The following is a 16,204-nucleotide window of genomic DNA, read 5'->3' as shown; positions in this document are numbered from 1 at the left end:
GTCATCATTTGAGAAAGAATGTAACTCAAGTTAATTCATATCATACTGCCTGGCTAAAATCCTCGGACAGAATCAAATGAGTCACGCATGCATATTTACACATCGATTGACTCATTTAGTTTTTTATGGACTTGATGTTTGAAGTCATACGGATTTGTCAAAAGGATGGAGAAAACATACACTCAACTATTACAATCCATCACACCATCGGATCAAAAGGTCAAGTAGCAACAGCAAAGTTTGACGCATTTTACAGCGATGCCAGCGATGTCTCCGTTGTGCTGCTTTTCTTCCACGTTTATATGAACCTAAAATATGAAACATAGGCCTAACCCTGCCTGAATACCCCTCAGCCATTCATCCATTTACAGTCTTGAAACCGTTTCCTACTCCAGGGGTAGGCTCACTTTGTTTACATACGCTATAAACACAGAGTCCATTCAACTTTACGCTGGGCTGATGAGGTCCATATGAAATTGGCACATTTGAATCCATTTTCACTTTTCAGCTCAATCCCAAGGATCTTTTGTCATTGTTCACCTGTCTGTATAGTGATCATACAGTAGCCTGACCCTTTCCCCCTTTCATTTGCCTCGTTTGTATATTTAGCATATAGAGTGAGTCCACTTGCACTTTCCTGCCCTAAGCATCCATTAATCCAATCACACGTTGCCTCGAAAGTCCAAGCTGTATTGAAAGAGATTGAAGCACAAATGAACCAACAAAGCGGCGGCCTACACACGGATGCCGAAGCCAAGAGCCGAGTATTGAAGAGGGTTTTACTGAGACTTGGCTGCATGAAAGGAGTCCCCAAGTGTTTCCTGTATGCAGTTAAAGCAACATGTTGGTGTGGTTGGGAGCTTCTCACCGTTTTCTCATTACTCCACACTAGCTGCTATGAAGCCAAGTTGATGGGACGGAAAATTTAACCCTCGAGTAGGCTCGATAGCTATACAGAATATTAGTACTTGTTATTTTGGCGAACCGTTGTTCTGTTGTTTTTCAGAGAGCAGGAGAGGAGGGAGAAACGTTCAAAAATGTTTCGTGTGAGGTCTATTGGAGACGAAATGACTTTTCTGTAATGTGTGGTCGTTTACAAGAAAGGCACTTGCTGTGACATTTCACCACAAGATTGATTCAAAACACTAGCTTTTCAAACAGAGGGACTTGTCTTTTTCACCTTTGGCAAATTCCTCTTCTAAAAGCGCCAGCTCATTTGGAGCAGAACAGCCCTAAAGCATACACTATGTTTTGTGGCTGAGTGGCACGTCCGGGAAACCTACGGGTTAATTTAAGACTGGAAGCAAAAGCTGTTGCCAATTAGATGCAGTGAACCCCCACATGTGGGCCACGCATGCAGCTCGCTCGCTCCACAAAAGCAAAAGCGTGCACAGACCGTTCAGAGCACTTGAGCGCCAAATCACTTGCTTCTTGAAGATAAAAGAACTCGAAGGAAGATTATTTCCCTTCGCACTGTTAGCGACATGGCACATAGCTCCGCTCTGTTTTTACCTAGTCTCACTTTTTTACTGAGCACAACTTTATGTGCTTCCCACATGTGCCAGGGGCCTGGATGTCTCTCTAACCAGGACCGGAGCCCAGCACGAGGGCCAACAGACGCTCAAGTTTCGAGACGACAGCTTCTCCTCTCAACTCTACCCAGGCAAGGAGAAGCCTACAACCAAGGGGACGCTCGTTACGTTCATCACCGTACCGACACTCGCCATCAAGGCTTTGAGCAACAAACTGGTACTGATGCTACGAGAAGGACCAACCCGAGAACAATCACCGCTGAGGTGTATCATCCTGGTTGCGCGGGTGGAACCTGCCCGACCACTGTCAATCGTCAAGCGACGTCCGCCGACACCCGGGAATGCAAAGGGAACATGTGCAAGCTGGACCTCCACCTGCGCCAGAAACCAAAAGTGTGCGTTGGCTGCAATACACACAAGGAAGAAGACGCCGGAGGGAATTCTTCACCACTACATGTAAGAGACAGAGCGGCACAATTTAACGAGGAGCGCTCAGAAGGCGATGCATGGATACAGTTGACATGTGACATAAAATCAGGTTGGTATCAAAGCGATGATTAATGTCATTAAATATCGCAATGGTGTGAAGAACAGAAGCTGCTATTAAAAAAAAAAATCATTCCTTTACAAAAAAAATAGGCTTATGTTTGCTTGGCAGTGTCAGAGTACAGTCAAACCTCGGTTTTCGAACGTCCCGGTTCTCAAACAAATCGGAATTCGAACAAAAAAAATTGAGATTTTTTTGCTTCAGTTGTCGAACAAAATTCGGAGGTCGAACCTCGCGAGATGAGCCGAAAGGACCCGAGAAAACCCGACCGCGCGGCCAGGATGCCGACTAACTCTGTTCGTTTTTGTATTTTCGTTACTTTGAGGATTGGATTAAGCCCTAATCAAAGAAAGCAAGTGGGAGCAGTAAAGCCATCCTAAAACACAAAGACGCTCTTAATGCAATGCGACAGACAGTTCCATTTTGGAAAGTACATCAGGCCTTTAAAAATATTTTCTAAATTTCAGCGACGGCTCTGTCACGATAATGCGACCAGCGCGGCGCAGTTGCGCAAAATTAGCCTTTTATATGTACCTGATATACCTGAAAAGTTTTTTTTTTAAATCAACGCAAAAATCCAGTACACATCTGTCAAGTGGACCTCACTCTTGAGAGGTTAAAGGGCAGTTGCCCCACTTGATAAGGAGGCTTGCAAGCTTCGAAGATTCGAATGGAATTCACTCACATGTACAAGAGTCGGACTTCTTTTCTTTCTTTCTTTTTCAGAGTTGTCCAAACCACATAGGTGAAAAACCTTTAAACACAACCAGAAGTAGGTGGTCAAAATATAACCCAAAATACCCAAATACTTCATTTTTTATCTATTAGAAACCAACTTCAATACAAGTAGAAAATACCCATATTTAAAGTACCCCAAATAACCGAAACACATACATTATATGTACAAATCCAGCTTTAAAGCACTTTTCCCAAACAAAAGCAGTTTTAACCCCTGTAAATACACGCACACAAATCCATGACTTCTAGCTCAAATACCTTTTAAACGCACCACATTATTAACTGTATTTCACCTGAATCATATTAAAAATACAATATTCTATCTTAAGGTTTTCCCATGATTAATCACAAACACCTTTTAACTTATTCATCACATTCTTTTTCTGCAAATGCCCAAACGCTCACCGGCTGGCTCCTTCTTCTGTCTTTGCAGTCTCTTTTCCTCACATGCAGCTTTTCCCTTTGTTACACACACTGCTTGCTCCTCAATGTCGTGCCTCCAAACCACACTGATTTTGTCCAACATCTCCACCTGGTGCACTTAATCAGCTGCCTCCAGGCAGGAAGACACACCCTAACCTGAGGCAGCTCAGCCAGAGAGGGGTGCGGCCTGCAGCTCAACTCAACTTGGTCACACCTTGAGACAAATACCGATAAATCCCTAAAAGTGAACACGCTCATGCAGAAAATCAATCCAGTGTATGCGTTCTAGCACAGTGAGGAATGGACAAATAAGTTGAGAAAGCATCTGGAAAGGCTTTGTGAGAATCCAAAGTGGTCTTGCTGCGGCTGGTGATTTCACGTGGACTTGTCCCTCCTCTGCCACAGGGAGCAATGACGTTCCTTCCGACGATGCTGTCATCCTGCAGCTGCAGATGTCCAAGGACCAAGAGAAGCTCGTTGAAGCCTTAAAGGGTCAGCAAGAAGAGGTCAAAGTGATGCATCGGCTCCTCGGCGAGCAACAGGGGGAGCTGCTCCACCAGCAGAGAGACATACTGGCGCAACAAAGGAAAATGCAGGACTACATCGAGCAAGTGAGATGTTCATGGAGGCGCAGCTGAATGAAATGAGTTCTCCCGGCTTGATTTGTTCCTGTGTTCAAGGTCAAGGTGCAGTACAGCGTGCTATTGGACACCATCAAGCAAATGTCCATGCAGAACCTGCAGGAGGAGCTGGACAGCCACAGGGAAATTTTGAATGAGCCAAGCGGGCCACATCGAGTTCAACAGGCTCTCTCGTTGCATAAGGTGGACATGGAAGCCAGCGTCATGGAGGTGCTGAAGATTCATTCGAATAAACGGCAATGTTCTTGTACTGAAGTCTACACAGTAATGGTTAGTTTGGACCAATGCCCACCAGGTGGGCCATTCCCTTGTGACCTGTGGGAGATGTGACCCTGAGGAATACTGTGACTTCAGGAGCGGTCATCCACGCTGTGAAAAATGTACCGTCTGTCCAGCCGGCTTCTTTCTGGTTGCCCAGTGTTCAGTCCACACCGACAGAATCTGTCAGGTTAGATTGAAGCGGTCGTCATTTTGTCGACATTTTAGAAACTGTTCAGTGGGTCCAAAAAAAATATAAAAATAAATCATCATCATGGGTTTATTTGGGTTCAACAGCTAAGTGCACAATTGTGCTTGCAGGACAGAGATGAATGCCTTGAACTCGCTGACCTTTGTGCGGATGAACATCAATGTGTCAACACACCAGGTAAGGCTGACTAATGACAGGCACAAAGTTCAATGCAAGAACTGGATAGAAGTACTGCTAGGGCAACTAAATTGATGGAATTGAATTCCACAATACATATCATTTGACTTTTTTTGAACAGAAAAAGAGAGAGAGAGGTACCCAGTTTCATACCCAGTTGAGATAGTTTTGCAGTAAATCATTGTACAATATAGTATATGAAACCGTGTAAAGCAAAAATGGTATTAGTTTTATAAAAGGAAGATATCCTGATTCATCTAATTTGCTAAACGTCTCATTCCCAGGTGGATTTAGATGTCAGGGAATGACCGAGCGGGATGCCAGAGCCGGCATGTGTGGCCACGACTATTTCTACAACTCGGAGACGGATGAGTGTCAGGCCTGCGCCGAGTGCGAAGGGCAACCAGTGAGATCACCGTGTACGTTTAGAACAGACACCGTCTGCTCTGGACCTTCTGCCGGTGACACTGTCCTCTCCCTGTCCTGGACCGGAGATGCCAGTCTCCCTGACACCAAAGGCCACAGGGTGAACCTGGCCTCGCCAGGTGTGCAACTTGGCATCCAGGCGGGGCAGCATTCAAGCCTGGCATCGGCCCAGGACGGGCGGCTGGTGATGAAGAAGCACGGGCTGGTATGGCTGGAGCAGAGTCTCTCGGTGAATCACGGCTGCCGTAGTTTTCTTCAGGCGTCTTTGCGCGTGAACGCCAGCGATGGTTCTCAAAGTCAATACCTCAGCGGCGTCAGAATCGAGCAACAGGAAGTGAGGTCTTTCCAGGGTGTCAGCATCAGCTCGGTAGCGGAGGTGGCCCCGGGTCACGTGATCTCCACTTGGCTTTGGAGCGCTAACCGCAATTGCAACCAGAGCAGTGAAGGTTTGCGGCTTTACGAGCGCTCAGCTTCTTCTCTAAGCCTCATGTGGCTGTCCCACGACACCGGTGCCGTCGCCGTGACGGCCGACGCCACGCTGTCGGCTCACTACGACACAAACCATCGTCCCGTCTTTCGCATCAGCGCGACTTCGGACCCCTACGTGGTGCTTCTGACTCATGACGGTCGCGGGATACGTTTTGCCGAGAGCGGCACCGTCCGCTTTGTCTTTCAGCAGGCCTTGTACTCTATGGGACAGGCATGTGTGAGCGAGGGTTTCCAAATGTTGGCATACCTCAGTCGGAACGGGACCGTCGTGGAGCTTTGCCGGACCTTCAAATCCGGGGTTAACTATCGCGACACGTCCATCTCTCTCTCTGGAGCGACCGGAGTTGGCTCCGGAGACGTACTGGCCTTTGAGATTCGGTCTCCTGCTCAGTGCAATGTCCGCTTCTTTAGCGACAACACAGGCATTAGTGGCCTCAGCTTGGTTTGGGTTCCTGCTGCCATCTCTGCCTCCATCTACGCCTCCGTGGCTCAAAGCGGCCTTCGCTCGGGTGCCGTCCGAAACAAGCCTCTGTTCTTCCATCAGACGAGTTCGCGGGTGTTCCAAATGGGACTGTCAGGGGAGGGCTCCGCTAAACCCGGCCGAGATTTTGTCTTCAGGGAGAGCGGTACCGCCAGTGTCGCTCTGGACCTGAAACTGATTCACTCTTGCAGCCTGCTCAAGGTGACTCTACTCAGGCTAAATGACCTGGAGAGGCCCGGAGCAGGCTTGGAGGCAAAGGGTGCACGACCCATCCCCCTGGCCCAACAGGTAGGAGGACAAATGCCTGATGGTAGTCAGTGGGCCAGTTTAAGCCTGAGGGCATCCTTCCAGGTCCATAATGGCACAACCGTGTTCTTCGCACTGGACTGTGTACGAGGACGAGTCAACCAGGTCAGCCACCATGCAGAAAGTGGCGTGTCAGTCCTCTGGGTGGCAGCATAACACTAGATCTCGCTCCTTGTTTCACCACATGAATTCTATTTCTGTGAACGGTAATATAAAATATATACACATATATATATATACGTATGCTTCTTATTTTGTTTAAGCCATCTATAGCATTTGTTATCCATCTACAAATACCCTGCTTCTGAATCTCGTCGCTTCTAATTTAACATGTAGTGTTACTTAGCAAATGCTACAGAAAGTCATGCTGTACCATTGTGTAATAAAAGCACAACGGTGGACATGTGGTCTTTTATTTAAGTAATATAGCCAGAGAACCTTTCTATCATTTCCTACTGTCAGCCCTGTGGAAAAAAGCAGTTGTGAACATGTGTTTCATGTTAGTCACCATTTTAGAATGTGAATATCTGCTGCATGTCTTGTTTGATGGCTGTGTTCTGCTTCTTAAACAGATTCATGTGTTCCACAAAGGTCCCGATAACGTGTAAAGGTCTTCAGGAGACAACATATCGTAATACATTATGTTAAGATGCGAGTATCATTTATCACAATGAAAAAGTATTACATTTATATTTAATAGTGATGGAAATAAAATATAGATCTGCTTTACCTTTACCTGTTTTCCACTATTCTTGGAACCACCTGGAATGTTCTGACAAGAACATTCCAGGTGCTTCCGATTAGACAGAAAAGCAAAGAGCTCATTTTTCATCAGATGAAATGACAAAAATGATATTTATCAACCCCCACTGGCTCTCTGACAAACTTTCTCACCCGCCCCCACCCCCACCCATGCTAAATTACTTAGACATCATGTCAAGAGTTCCCAGGCTCATGAAAACCACTTGTTGAGCATTTGAATGAATTGAATGAATTACTTTCAATCAGTCAAACATACTTTTTTTAAAATAAGACTTTCTTTCGGGCCTTAGCTTTGATTAGTCATGGTTGAAAATTTAAAATATCACACAATTAAAGTCAACACAATACGGGTTGAACATACTAATCAAAAGTTGTTAGCCCGCCGCAATGACCGTTGAGAGTCCTATTGACTCGCCCATCACGTGTTTTCAACACTTACGCTTTGCTAAAAAGCAACAGGTGATGGGACTACTCAAACTATTAGTTTCAAGTATGTGGAAATACAAAATAGGCAAGTCTATCCTCAAACGTAACAAAAATAGAGATAACTTACTGTTGATGAAATGAGAACAAGCAGTGCTCAGTCGCCAGCCTTTTTTTTTTTCTTTTTCGAACCGTAAAAATAAACAGTAACTGTTTACCCAGCTTGAATGTAATCATGCCCCCCAAAAATCTACTCTACTATTTTCTCAATATTTTATTTTGCACCTGCAGAAATATGCCATGACCTACTCATCCAATCACAAATTCAACACACCTTTACCTTTTTTTTTTGATAGCACTGTCGTTAGTGAGTGGAAACCCTGCAGTTGTGTTCTGTGACATGCTGCTAAGACTTCTACAATACGACCGTTTGCAAGGCTGCCAAGGTGTTTGAATGTGTTTGGTTGAGTAAGTCGACATCACTCGGCCATGCCGGCAACGGAAAATGATTTGACGTCTTCCGTTCTGGCAATGGCCGTTTTCTGGACTATCATCACCTGTATGTTAACGACTAAAAAATCTGGTGATTCAATTCAGTTCCTTTGATGTGTCCTCTCCTGCTCCTAACACGTCAGCTGGAAGCCAAACAATAATCCACATGACCAAAAATGGGAAAACGGTTCAAGTTTGTACTTAATAGAGGCCAAAGCCATTCACGCATGACTTACTAAAAGCAACAGTTGTAGCAGCAAAGAGTTGAGTTTCCTGAAGGAAAACCATGTGAGACGATGGGAAGCCTCCGTGTGTACTTGCGAGTGGGGCCGGCAGCGCCAGTCCTCACTTCGCTCCAGCTAAGCCCAGGCTGGTGCGTGATTTTTCGGAGACAGCAACAATGGATTTGGACATTTCGGTTCTAATCTGCGCGTTGCTGCAAACCTGCGGCACGCAATCTGGATAGGAAGTGCAAATGAACACCAGATTTCTTCTTTTTTTTGTTATCTGGATGAACCCCCCGAACAATTAGATGGATCGGACTTGATGTCAACGAACAGATGAACTTCTCCAAGTCATTGTCCTTGGCAGCAGTAGTCTTTCTGATGAAGTTACCACGTCGTGGATAAAGAGGGCATCTCCAAGCTGTTCATAAGGGGTTATTAAATATAGCCTGTGAAAGCCCCATCTGGATTTTCTTCCGCCGTTTGACTTGATTCTCCTCTTTCATAGTTAAAGCCAGCGCACAACAACCCATCGTGTCCTTGTCATCTTGCTATGATTCGGCTCGTTTGTTCATTGATCCATTCGGGAAGATCTCTGGTTAAAGAACAAATATCCACAAACGACGATCTATTGCCTTCAATTCCGTCTTAGAAGTGGCCAGACGAGAGCCGATCAGTAGGTGGCGAGCGAAGAGGCGGCGGGCTGCAGCGAGCCGGAGGAGTTGGAGCGTCTCATGTGAGGAAGAAGGTAGGAATCGGAGCACAGCTGGTGCACATCGAAGCGGTCCTCTTTGCGGTAGGCCAGACAGCGGCGGATAAACGCCTGGCGAGTCAAAATGGAACACATTTATAACATTGATACTTTTCTCATTCCGCTCTTTCATTGGACTGCAGTGGCCGGTGAGTGTTCCCTACCTTGGCCTCTGTGCTGGCCTGTGGTTTAGCAGGGAACTGGACCTCAGTGGCTTTGAGGATGGTGTTTTCCTGGAGGATGTCCTGCTGAGATTGGTTGTGGCCAAATGGCTGGTAAAAGAAAATCAAAAGGTCCTATCGGGATATGGCGGGTCTCAAGAGCATTCAGTGCTAATTAACCCCCGTTGTCCTTCTTTTATATACAGAGATGGCTCTGTCCACTTCAACTTTACCTTGCGCCCATAGAGGCACTGGAAGAAGATGACTCCCACAGACCATACATCCACCTTGTTGGAAATTTTGGGTGGCTCCTTCCCCACCACAAAACATTCCGGAGGGAGGTACCTGGGCAAACATTATTATCACCATTGGACCGACCTTGATGCAATAGAAGCCGAGTTGGTGAGTTGTACCAGTAGGTGCCCGCTCCCTGAGACGTGAGGTCCATCCCGTCCACGCCGTAATTATCGTCATCCATAATCTTTGACAGGCCAAAGTCTGTGATTTTGATTTCACCACAAGCAGTTCCATCCACTAATAATATGTTACCTGCAAACAATGTAGTTGGAATGAAAAACGAATTCACAGTATATTTACAGTACATAGGTATTATGAACTGTTTGAAAAGGTGAACAAAAGGTTATCGGTCTCCTTGAAGTCATCTTACTCCCATTTATCAAAGTCAACTCACCAGGCTTAAGGTCGTAGTGAATGATGGGAGGTTTAATCTCATTGAGGTAGCGCAGAGCGCTGACAATCTGCATGACAATGGAGCGAGCCTCCTTCTCTGACATCAGTTTGTTTTGCTTCAGGTAGAAATCCAAGTCGTTGCCTTCGCAGAACTCCAGAACTGTACAGAACCTGATGGCGAGAGAACAGAGGAGGAGACAAAACTATCCGTCAAAAAGAACGCAAGCAATGAGTCCTATGCAGAAATCAGTACGAGGGACTCTTGGCATCGAGATTTGACATTGTACTTATAGATACGAGTCAGACCTTTCTGTGAATATTGTCACCATTTACTCATTCCAAAAGAGATAACACGCATGGATGTAATGTTTGCTCCGATGAGGAGTACCACTGTGTGTCTTAAACCTTGAGGCAAAACACCCAAACATCTCACGTTGTTGTTGTCCTAATAATGGCTTCTTACCAGACCTGATTGACTGACATTTGGCATTTTATGCACATTTTGGGATTGGCTGTGATGTCATTAATTCAATGACATCATTCATCATCTCTGTGGAACAAAACCTGACAGGTGCAGTGTTTCCCACATTACATTTAGACAAATGAATTTGAACGACTACTGAAAGGTAGTCAAGGTGTCACTGTTCCTATTGATTTACAAATGGTCATAAAATCCTTCAACAACCTCAAGGTGGGGTCAAGTCAGTCAGTCGCCAAACAGCTGAGACAAATGACTCACGTGTCAGTATCCAGGGAGAAATAGTCATAGAGTTTGACTATTCTGGGATGGTCCAGCTGTTTGTGTATCCGGTACTCTCTGCATGCATGCCTGGAGGGGCAAAAATGACAAAGAGCATTTGGTTTTGAATTCAAGTGTGCGTGTGGTTGCATTCAGAAGGAGCCAGCCTACTTGTGGTAGTTCTCTTTTTTCTCCTCCCTCCAGTTCTTGTTGAGCTGGTGGATTTTAACAGCTGCGTAGCGCTGCTCAAACAAGTCAAAAGCCTGTCGGGCGACAAGGAAAACACGCATTTGTATGGCAGGACGTCTGCTTAGCAAAGAGACGCATTCAGACGTCACCTTGTAGACTTCACTGAAGCCGCCCCTGCCCAGCAAGTGCAGCAACAGGTACCTTTCGTTCAGAGTGGGATGGTCTTTAAACCTGCGTGCGTGCGTGCGCGAGACAGACTCTGTAAGCCAACTACATGATCACTTCACATTTCTTTTGACAGCCTTCAGCACCGACTGGAGGAGTTTGGACTTACGCTGAGCTGTCTTCATTGTTGATCCTTTTCAGCTCTCTGATATGGAGGTTCCTGACACGCTCCAAACGCTCAAGCTCCGCTTGTATCTCGGCCTCCTCCTGCAAAGAACACGGAACTTCTAACCGATACGGCCTTTGTTGGGTCCCGAATGAGTGAAATTTAGCAAGACATTTGGGTGCTGGGGAAAAGGGGTCGGGGCCCTAATTAGTGACATTTAGCAAGACATTTGGGGGCTGGGGAAAAGGGGGAACACCGCATGATGTGCTTTGCTACTGGCCTTCTTCAGATGTCCAAGGCGGAGCTTGAATATTTCTTCCTGCTCATGGTACTCAGCAAGGGTCAATCTGAAAGGAAAGAAAAACAAAAAAAGAGAGAGAGGGAGCGGGAGAGAGGGAGAGAGAGCGAGAGAGCGAGAGAGAGAGAGAGAGAGAGAGAGAGAGAGAATGTACCATGGCCATGGTAGACTAGGGTCAATGTTGCTTCCCGCTTAACTTACAGCTGGGGCAGGGACGGCTTGAGGAAAGGGTCTGAATCATTGCCGTTGACCACCTTGGTTTTTCTCTGCTTGGGTTCGGAGGCTGAGGCCACAGAGAGGGAGGGAGAGGCGGGGTTGGGAGGCTTCCTCTTGGCGAGCAGCTTTCGCTGTCGCTCTATATCCTCTCTCTGCTGGTTGATACCTTCTTGTTGCCTGTAGCACAGCCATGCATTTGGTTTGGTTTGCGTTGCGTTTGTCAATGCAGATAAACGATCATCTTAACGCAAGTGTCGACAGGGTCTCACTTGATCAGGTTTTGGAATGCATATCCGTCAGTCCACTGCTCCGTGTAGGACGCTCCGTGTCTCACAGTGGTGAAATGGCCGAGACGTAGGCGGTCCTGCATGCTCTTCTCACGGCATGACTGCTTCTCCTGGGTGCTCTGTCCAAAAAGAAATGGAAATAAAAATGGTGAGCTTGACAGCGACCTGAGATGAAGACTCTCCTGCTCTACCGACTGAGCTGCCGGGCAAGCAGAGGATGTGGCTGTGAACGCATGTAAAGAAATGTACCTTCTCGATGAGAAGTTTCTTGCTCATCGTGATGCACTTGTTGAGCCTTTCCTTGTATTTCTCAAGGAGTTTTTGTTGCTCATCGATCTGCCTCCGCAGGTCACAGTTAGCCTGTGTGGGAATAAGAGGATGGTGACAAGTTTAACAAGGTTTCTGCATGTTTGATTATACAGAAACTGTCATAGTGTTGAGAAAACCAATCCATTAGAAAGTGAAAAAGAAAAGAGGAGATTGAACAGCTTCTTCCTCTCGTCTGCGAAGACCTTGTGTAATCTTCTCATGCTGGGATAGGAAGCTCTCAAACTCATTCTCGCAAAGTACCTAGAACAGTCTAAATTGTCTTGGCACGCTAAAGAATGCGGGGTTCCAACCACTATTAAAAGAACTGTGTAAAAAAAAGTCCATATTTTGTGTGTTTGTAACTGTGGGTGTTGATATTCCACCCACCCTGAGAAGATCATCTATTCGTCCCTCTTTTTTCTCCAGGTCCAGACTCTTGTTGCTCTCAAGAGCTGCAAGTTTCAGTCCCGTTAACTCCGTCTAAAATGGACAGAAAAAAAAAAAAAAAAAGGACAATGTTGACGATCTCTTCTCTTTCCGTATTTGGCACATTTTCCCATTGTGGACAATAAATGAAAGTGACTGACTAGCTACCAATTTGGTTGAATGACTACCTAGTTCAACTATTATGCAAAGCTTACATCTTGTGAGATGACAATGCTTCAGAATACCTGGACAAATTTACAGGATCTGCTATTGTGTTCCCCAAAACACAAACTGGTGGGGGAGGAGCTGTTCTGGCGGATCTGCAAAGACAAGCACGGTGGTTATTAAACGGCGGGAAAGACATACAGCCTCGGCTTTTCTATACGACTTACAATTGAGCCAGGCGCCGAGTGTGAGCTCTGTGGAGAGCGGCGAGCCGATGGCAGGCCTCGAACAGGACTGGAGCCATTTCCACCCTGGAACTTTGCAGGAATAGGGGAAATAATGAATCGCGATTGAAACTCCAGATCACCTTTTAGAGCGACGAAAGCTAAAGCAAGCCTCACGTCAAAGTAGTCGCTTATCTTGGGTGCACGAGTAGAAGACTTCCCTGGATGATGAATTGGAAAAAAAGACCATCACACATATAAAAAGGCTTCGGAAAAAAAATCCTGTGACGTGCGCATGTTTCCTAACCTTGACTGCTCTCTGAATAGGTGTCAGCTTTCCTTTTCCTCCCTCTGGATGATTCCGAGTGCTTCTTCTCTGGGGTCTGTAAGTCGACACGGAACAGGGGAGAGAAAATGCTTAGGTCCCCTGAGTTTTACCTAACTAACAAAGCTCCTGTGGCGGCTTTCAACAGGAAAAGAGAGTACATACTGAGTAGGCAGGGGAGCTCCCTCTTTTCATATCAGAATTCTACATGGAGAAGACAGGAAAATGTGCAGGTAGTGGGAGAGACAGAGAAACAAGTGGGTCGAAGACAAAAATAACCGAAACCGTGTAGTTCCCTATAATCAGCCCCACTGATTTTTTTTTTTTTTTTTTTTTACTTCTGTGGCTAATCATCTCAGGTAAGACTTACTTTCTCTTTTTTGTACTTTATGGGTCCATTTGTTTGTTAGTTTATGTTGAACTACTGTCTGAAGACGCACATTGATGACCAACAAAGGGGAGTTGGAAAAAGGATTGACCTTCAGATGTGCATATACTACATTACAGTCTGTAATTATTCGTAATGTACAGCACAGTGCATGCGGAAGGGCAGAAGCTGTGCAACCAAATTTCTTTTGGATTTGATTCTAACTGCAAATGTGGATGCCATTGAAAAATATAACCGCTGCCAAATAAAATGATCATTTATCGATTTAATCTCGTCCTCGTACGTCGGGACCGGCGTTATCTGAAATCTAAACGGTGCTCGAAACATAGTGACAATGCATGTAAGCTACCTCAGACTCCTTGTCGCTGGACGAGCCAAGACTTCCGTAACTGTGGTTGGACGACTCGTTAGCCAGACCCTGCACACGAGCGCAAAGATCCATTCAGAAAAAGAAGCAAACATGGGACCACGTGGCGGGTAAACAACAGCAAAACAAAGATCATCCTCAATATGGGTGAGATACAGTACGTGTCTGCCCTTGTGTCTACTGTGCGATGCAGAAAAACAAAACTTTCTGTGGTTACCTTGGCACCTCCACTCATGCTCCCAGTACTGCCGACTGTGTTGCCACTGACAGCACCCGTGAACCTGGCCTCTAGAAGCTCCTGTCTCCGGGGGTCCAAGCTATGCAGCTCCTCCATGGGGCCTAGGTGCAAGCAAGGGCAATAGTAATGTTACATGTGTCAAAACAAAACGACAGTGCACCACTTCTAGAAGGCTCTAAAGGAGAGAAAGTGGGCGACAATATACCTGCAAAATGAAAAGAGGATGAAGTAAAGGCTAGACTAAAGGTGGCTTATTAAAAGATGCACTGTCATGCAATAATGACCAATGACATTGGGATATGACACTGCTCTTTTAAAAGAAGACAGTAGACGCCATAAAACAGCAAGAGTAAGAGGCTCATTTCAACCAAATAAAATGAACCTGTCACATAGGCTGCACAACCACTACAGTATGTAAACAGCCTTCCTTGATTTGTGACAGGGAAGGAATCTAAGGTTTTTTTTGTTTTTGTTGCACCCAACTGCCTCTTGGTGCTGCAGGCTGCAAGCTTCTTTATTGGATACTATCTGGCTGTCATCATTACATAGCTTTTGGCACAGGGGCATGCTCTAATAGGAATAATGGACATTATGAAAGCCTCAAGCAACGAACCACCAGGCATACATGGCCTGTGCGAGGTTATTTGAGGACAAAGGACGGTGGATGGGCGACTTCAGATCACAAATATTTGCAGGATACACATTAGATCCGAAGATTTAAGCGTTTACCGATAATGCAATTTAAAGGACTGTTCATTCCAAAAGTCACAGCTCGATTTAAAAAAACAAAAAAACAAAGAATGTTATATTTGAAATATTGAGAAAATGGAAGCGACAAATCCATTTGGCCACTCTAAAACTGCACAGTTCATGCCACTGACAGGCATGTCGAAGATTAAAACTCAAATGTCCTCCCGATAGGGTTGTTGCAGTGCACACGCCAAGTAGTTTCGATATAAATGCATCTGGCCAACTAACGTCGACAACTATGCAGGCAATGACAATACATATGGCAATGACGACGCTCGAAAGTCAAAGACAAAAGGCGAAATGCAAGATAGCGCTGCCTTTGTGCAGACATGATAGCTCGAAGCTACTTGGACTAGCCGTCAACACAAGTGACAGCTGACGTTTGGCTTCCAATACGCGGAACATCAGTGAACTTGACATCCATTTTCACTTGAACAAATGTTAGCGTGACATTGCTCGAATAACACGTCGCCTCTCTCCCGAAAGCGCATATTTGGCGGAGAAAGACAGCCGTCCAAGCACTTGTCGAGCTTCGTGTACCTTCTTTGAGCTTTGTGGTCGCCGTTATATGTTGTTGAGAAATCGTTGGGGAGGAGGAGAGCTGCGACCAAGATGGCGTCGCCTCCAAACTTCCACCACCACTTCCACTGTTACTTTGGACACTCATCAAGCCACTTTTCTGCCGAGAGGAGCCAGCCCGCACACTGAGGATCGAAGAAACGCCGAGCTGACTTCCATTGGTTCACACCTGCTTCTATTCCTCTCCGAAAAACGCCCGGCGTTGCCTTGCGTGTGTTTGTTGGCTACACGTCTTCAACGTTGCAGTCGTAGAGGAGCGGCTTCCTCAGAGGCTCGATGGAGCGGATCCGGCGTAATAACCTTTGCATGATGACCGACAGACAGACAGACAGACTGACAGACTGACTGCACCGCGCGCCTGGCTCTCAGCATCCACTTCTCGAACGGGTCTCTGATAGCAGTGGGCGGCTATCGCGAGGCCAGCGCTCACCTACAAGCGAGATGAGCGAGAATGAGGGGGGCGGGGGGCGTGACACTAGCGAGACACTGATCTGGGATCGTTTCTTTCCGCTTGACACCAACCGTATGTTCGCCGGAAGGCGCCGCTCCACATTGACTCGAGAACAGCCAGCCTCTCGCTTTGGCGAAAACAAATAGCCCCCCCCCCCCCCCCCCCTTAAAAAAATGGCTGAAACTTCTGG

At 46.2% G+C, this 16,204-nt stretch overlaps 2 protein-coding genes across 5 annotated transcripts; one reads left to right on the top strand and one right to left on the bottom strand.

Annotated features, from left to right (window-relative positions):
- The first annotated feature begins 1,208 nt into the window (after positions 1 to 1,208).
- On the top strand, positions 1,209 to 6,973 carry LOC148387927 (uncharacterized). The gene is made up of 6 exons (XM_088396752.1): positions 1,209 to 2,070; positions 3,646 to 3,851; positions 3,921 to 4,091; positions 4,177 to 4,329; positions 4,461 to 4,527; positions 4,812 to 6,973. The coding sequence occupies exons 1-6, from the start codon at positions 1,485 to 1,487 to the stop codon at positions 6,383 to 6,385; spliced, it is 2,757 nt and encodes a 918-aa protein (XP_088252878.1). The 5' UTR covers positions 1,209 to 1,484; the 3' UTR covers positions 6,386 to 6,973.
- On the bottom strand, positions 6,629 to 16,004 carry LOC148387926 (serine/threonine-protein kinase tousled-like 1-B). 4 transcript variants are annotated; one of them, XM_088396753.1, is made up of 22 exons: positions 15,525 to 16,004; positions 14,214 to 14,335; positions 13,979 to 14,047; positions 13,407 to 13,445; positions 13,224 to 13,299; positions 13,094 to 13,137; positions 12,920 to 13,009; positions 12,773 to 12,847; positions 12,489 to 12,581; positions 12,042 to 12,152; positions 11,775 to 11,911; positions 11,491 to 11,682; positions 11,272 to 11,338; positions 10,995 to 11,092; positions 10,810 to 10,891; positions 10,643 to 10,734; positions 10,472 to 10,561; positions 9,734 to 9,903; positions 9,456 to 9,591; positions 9,276 to 9,387; positions 9,046 to 9,153; positions 6,629 to 8,953 (listed from the first exon to the last, which is right to left on the bottom strand). In XM_088396753.1, exons 1-22 carry the CDS (start codon positions 15,649 to 15,651, stop codon positions 8,804 to 8,806), a joined length of 2,280 nt encoding a protein of 759 aa, XP_088252879.1. In that variant the 5' UTR covers positions 15,652 to 16,004; the 3' UTR covers positions 6,629 to 8,803. The 4 variants fall into 4 exon arrangements, with proteins under 4 accessions (XP_088252879.1, XP_088252881.1, XP_088252882.1 ...); XM_088396755.1 differs by having other exon boundaries at positions 12,920 to 13,003; XM_088396756.1 differs by lacking the exon at positions 13,407 to 13,445 and having other exon boundaries at positions 15,525 to 16,003.
- Positions 16,005 to 16,204: the final 200 nt, after the last annotated feature.

This window comes from Syngnathus floridae, chromosome 14 (assembly GCF_059516105.1).
Source record: "Syngnathus floridae isolate MCC-2025c chromosome 14, RoL_Sflo_1.0, whole genome shotgun sequence".
In the NCBI taxonomy this organism is placed as follows: Eukaryota; Metazoa; Chordata; class Actinopteri; order Syngnathiformes; family Syngnathidae; genus Syngnathus; species Syngnathus floridae.
This window is presented reverse-complemented; position numbering and strand designations above follow the sequence as displayed.

Excerpts from the sequence above, each read along its gene's own strand:
- LOC148387927 (XM_088396752.1), top strand. The coding sequence starts at position 1,485 with ATGGCACATAGCTCCGCTCTGTTTTTACCTAGTCTCACTTTTTTACTG. Across the intron at positions 2,071-3,645 it reads GACATGTGACATAAAATCAG|GGAGCAATGACGTTCCTTCC; the intron begins GTTGGTATCAAA and ends CCTCTGCCACAG. Across the intron at positions 4,092-4,176 it reads TGGAAGCCAGCGTCATGGAG|GTGGGCCATTCCCTTGTGAC; the intron begins GTGCTGAAGATT and ends AATGCCCACCAG.
- LOC148387926 (XM_088396753.1), bottom strand. The coding sequence starts at position 15,651 with ATGAGTGTCCAAAGTAACAGTGGAAGTGGTGGTGGAAGTTTGGAGGCG. Across the intron at positions 14,336-15,524 it reads GACCACAAAGCTCAAAGAAG|GCCCCATGGAGGAGCTGCAT; the intron begins GTACACGAAGCT and ends GCTTGCACCTAG. Across the intron at positions 8,954-9,045 it reads AGGCCAGCACAGAGGCCAAG|GCGTTTATCCGCCGCTGTCT; the intron begins GTAGGGAACACT and ends TTGACTCGCCAG.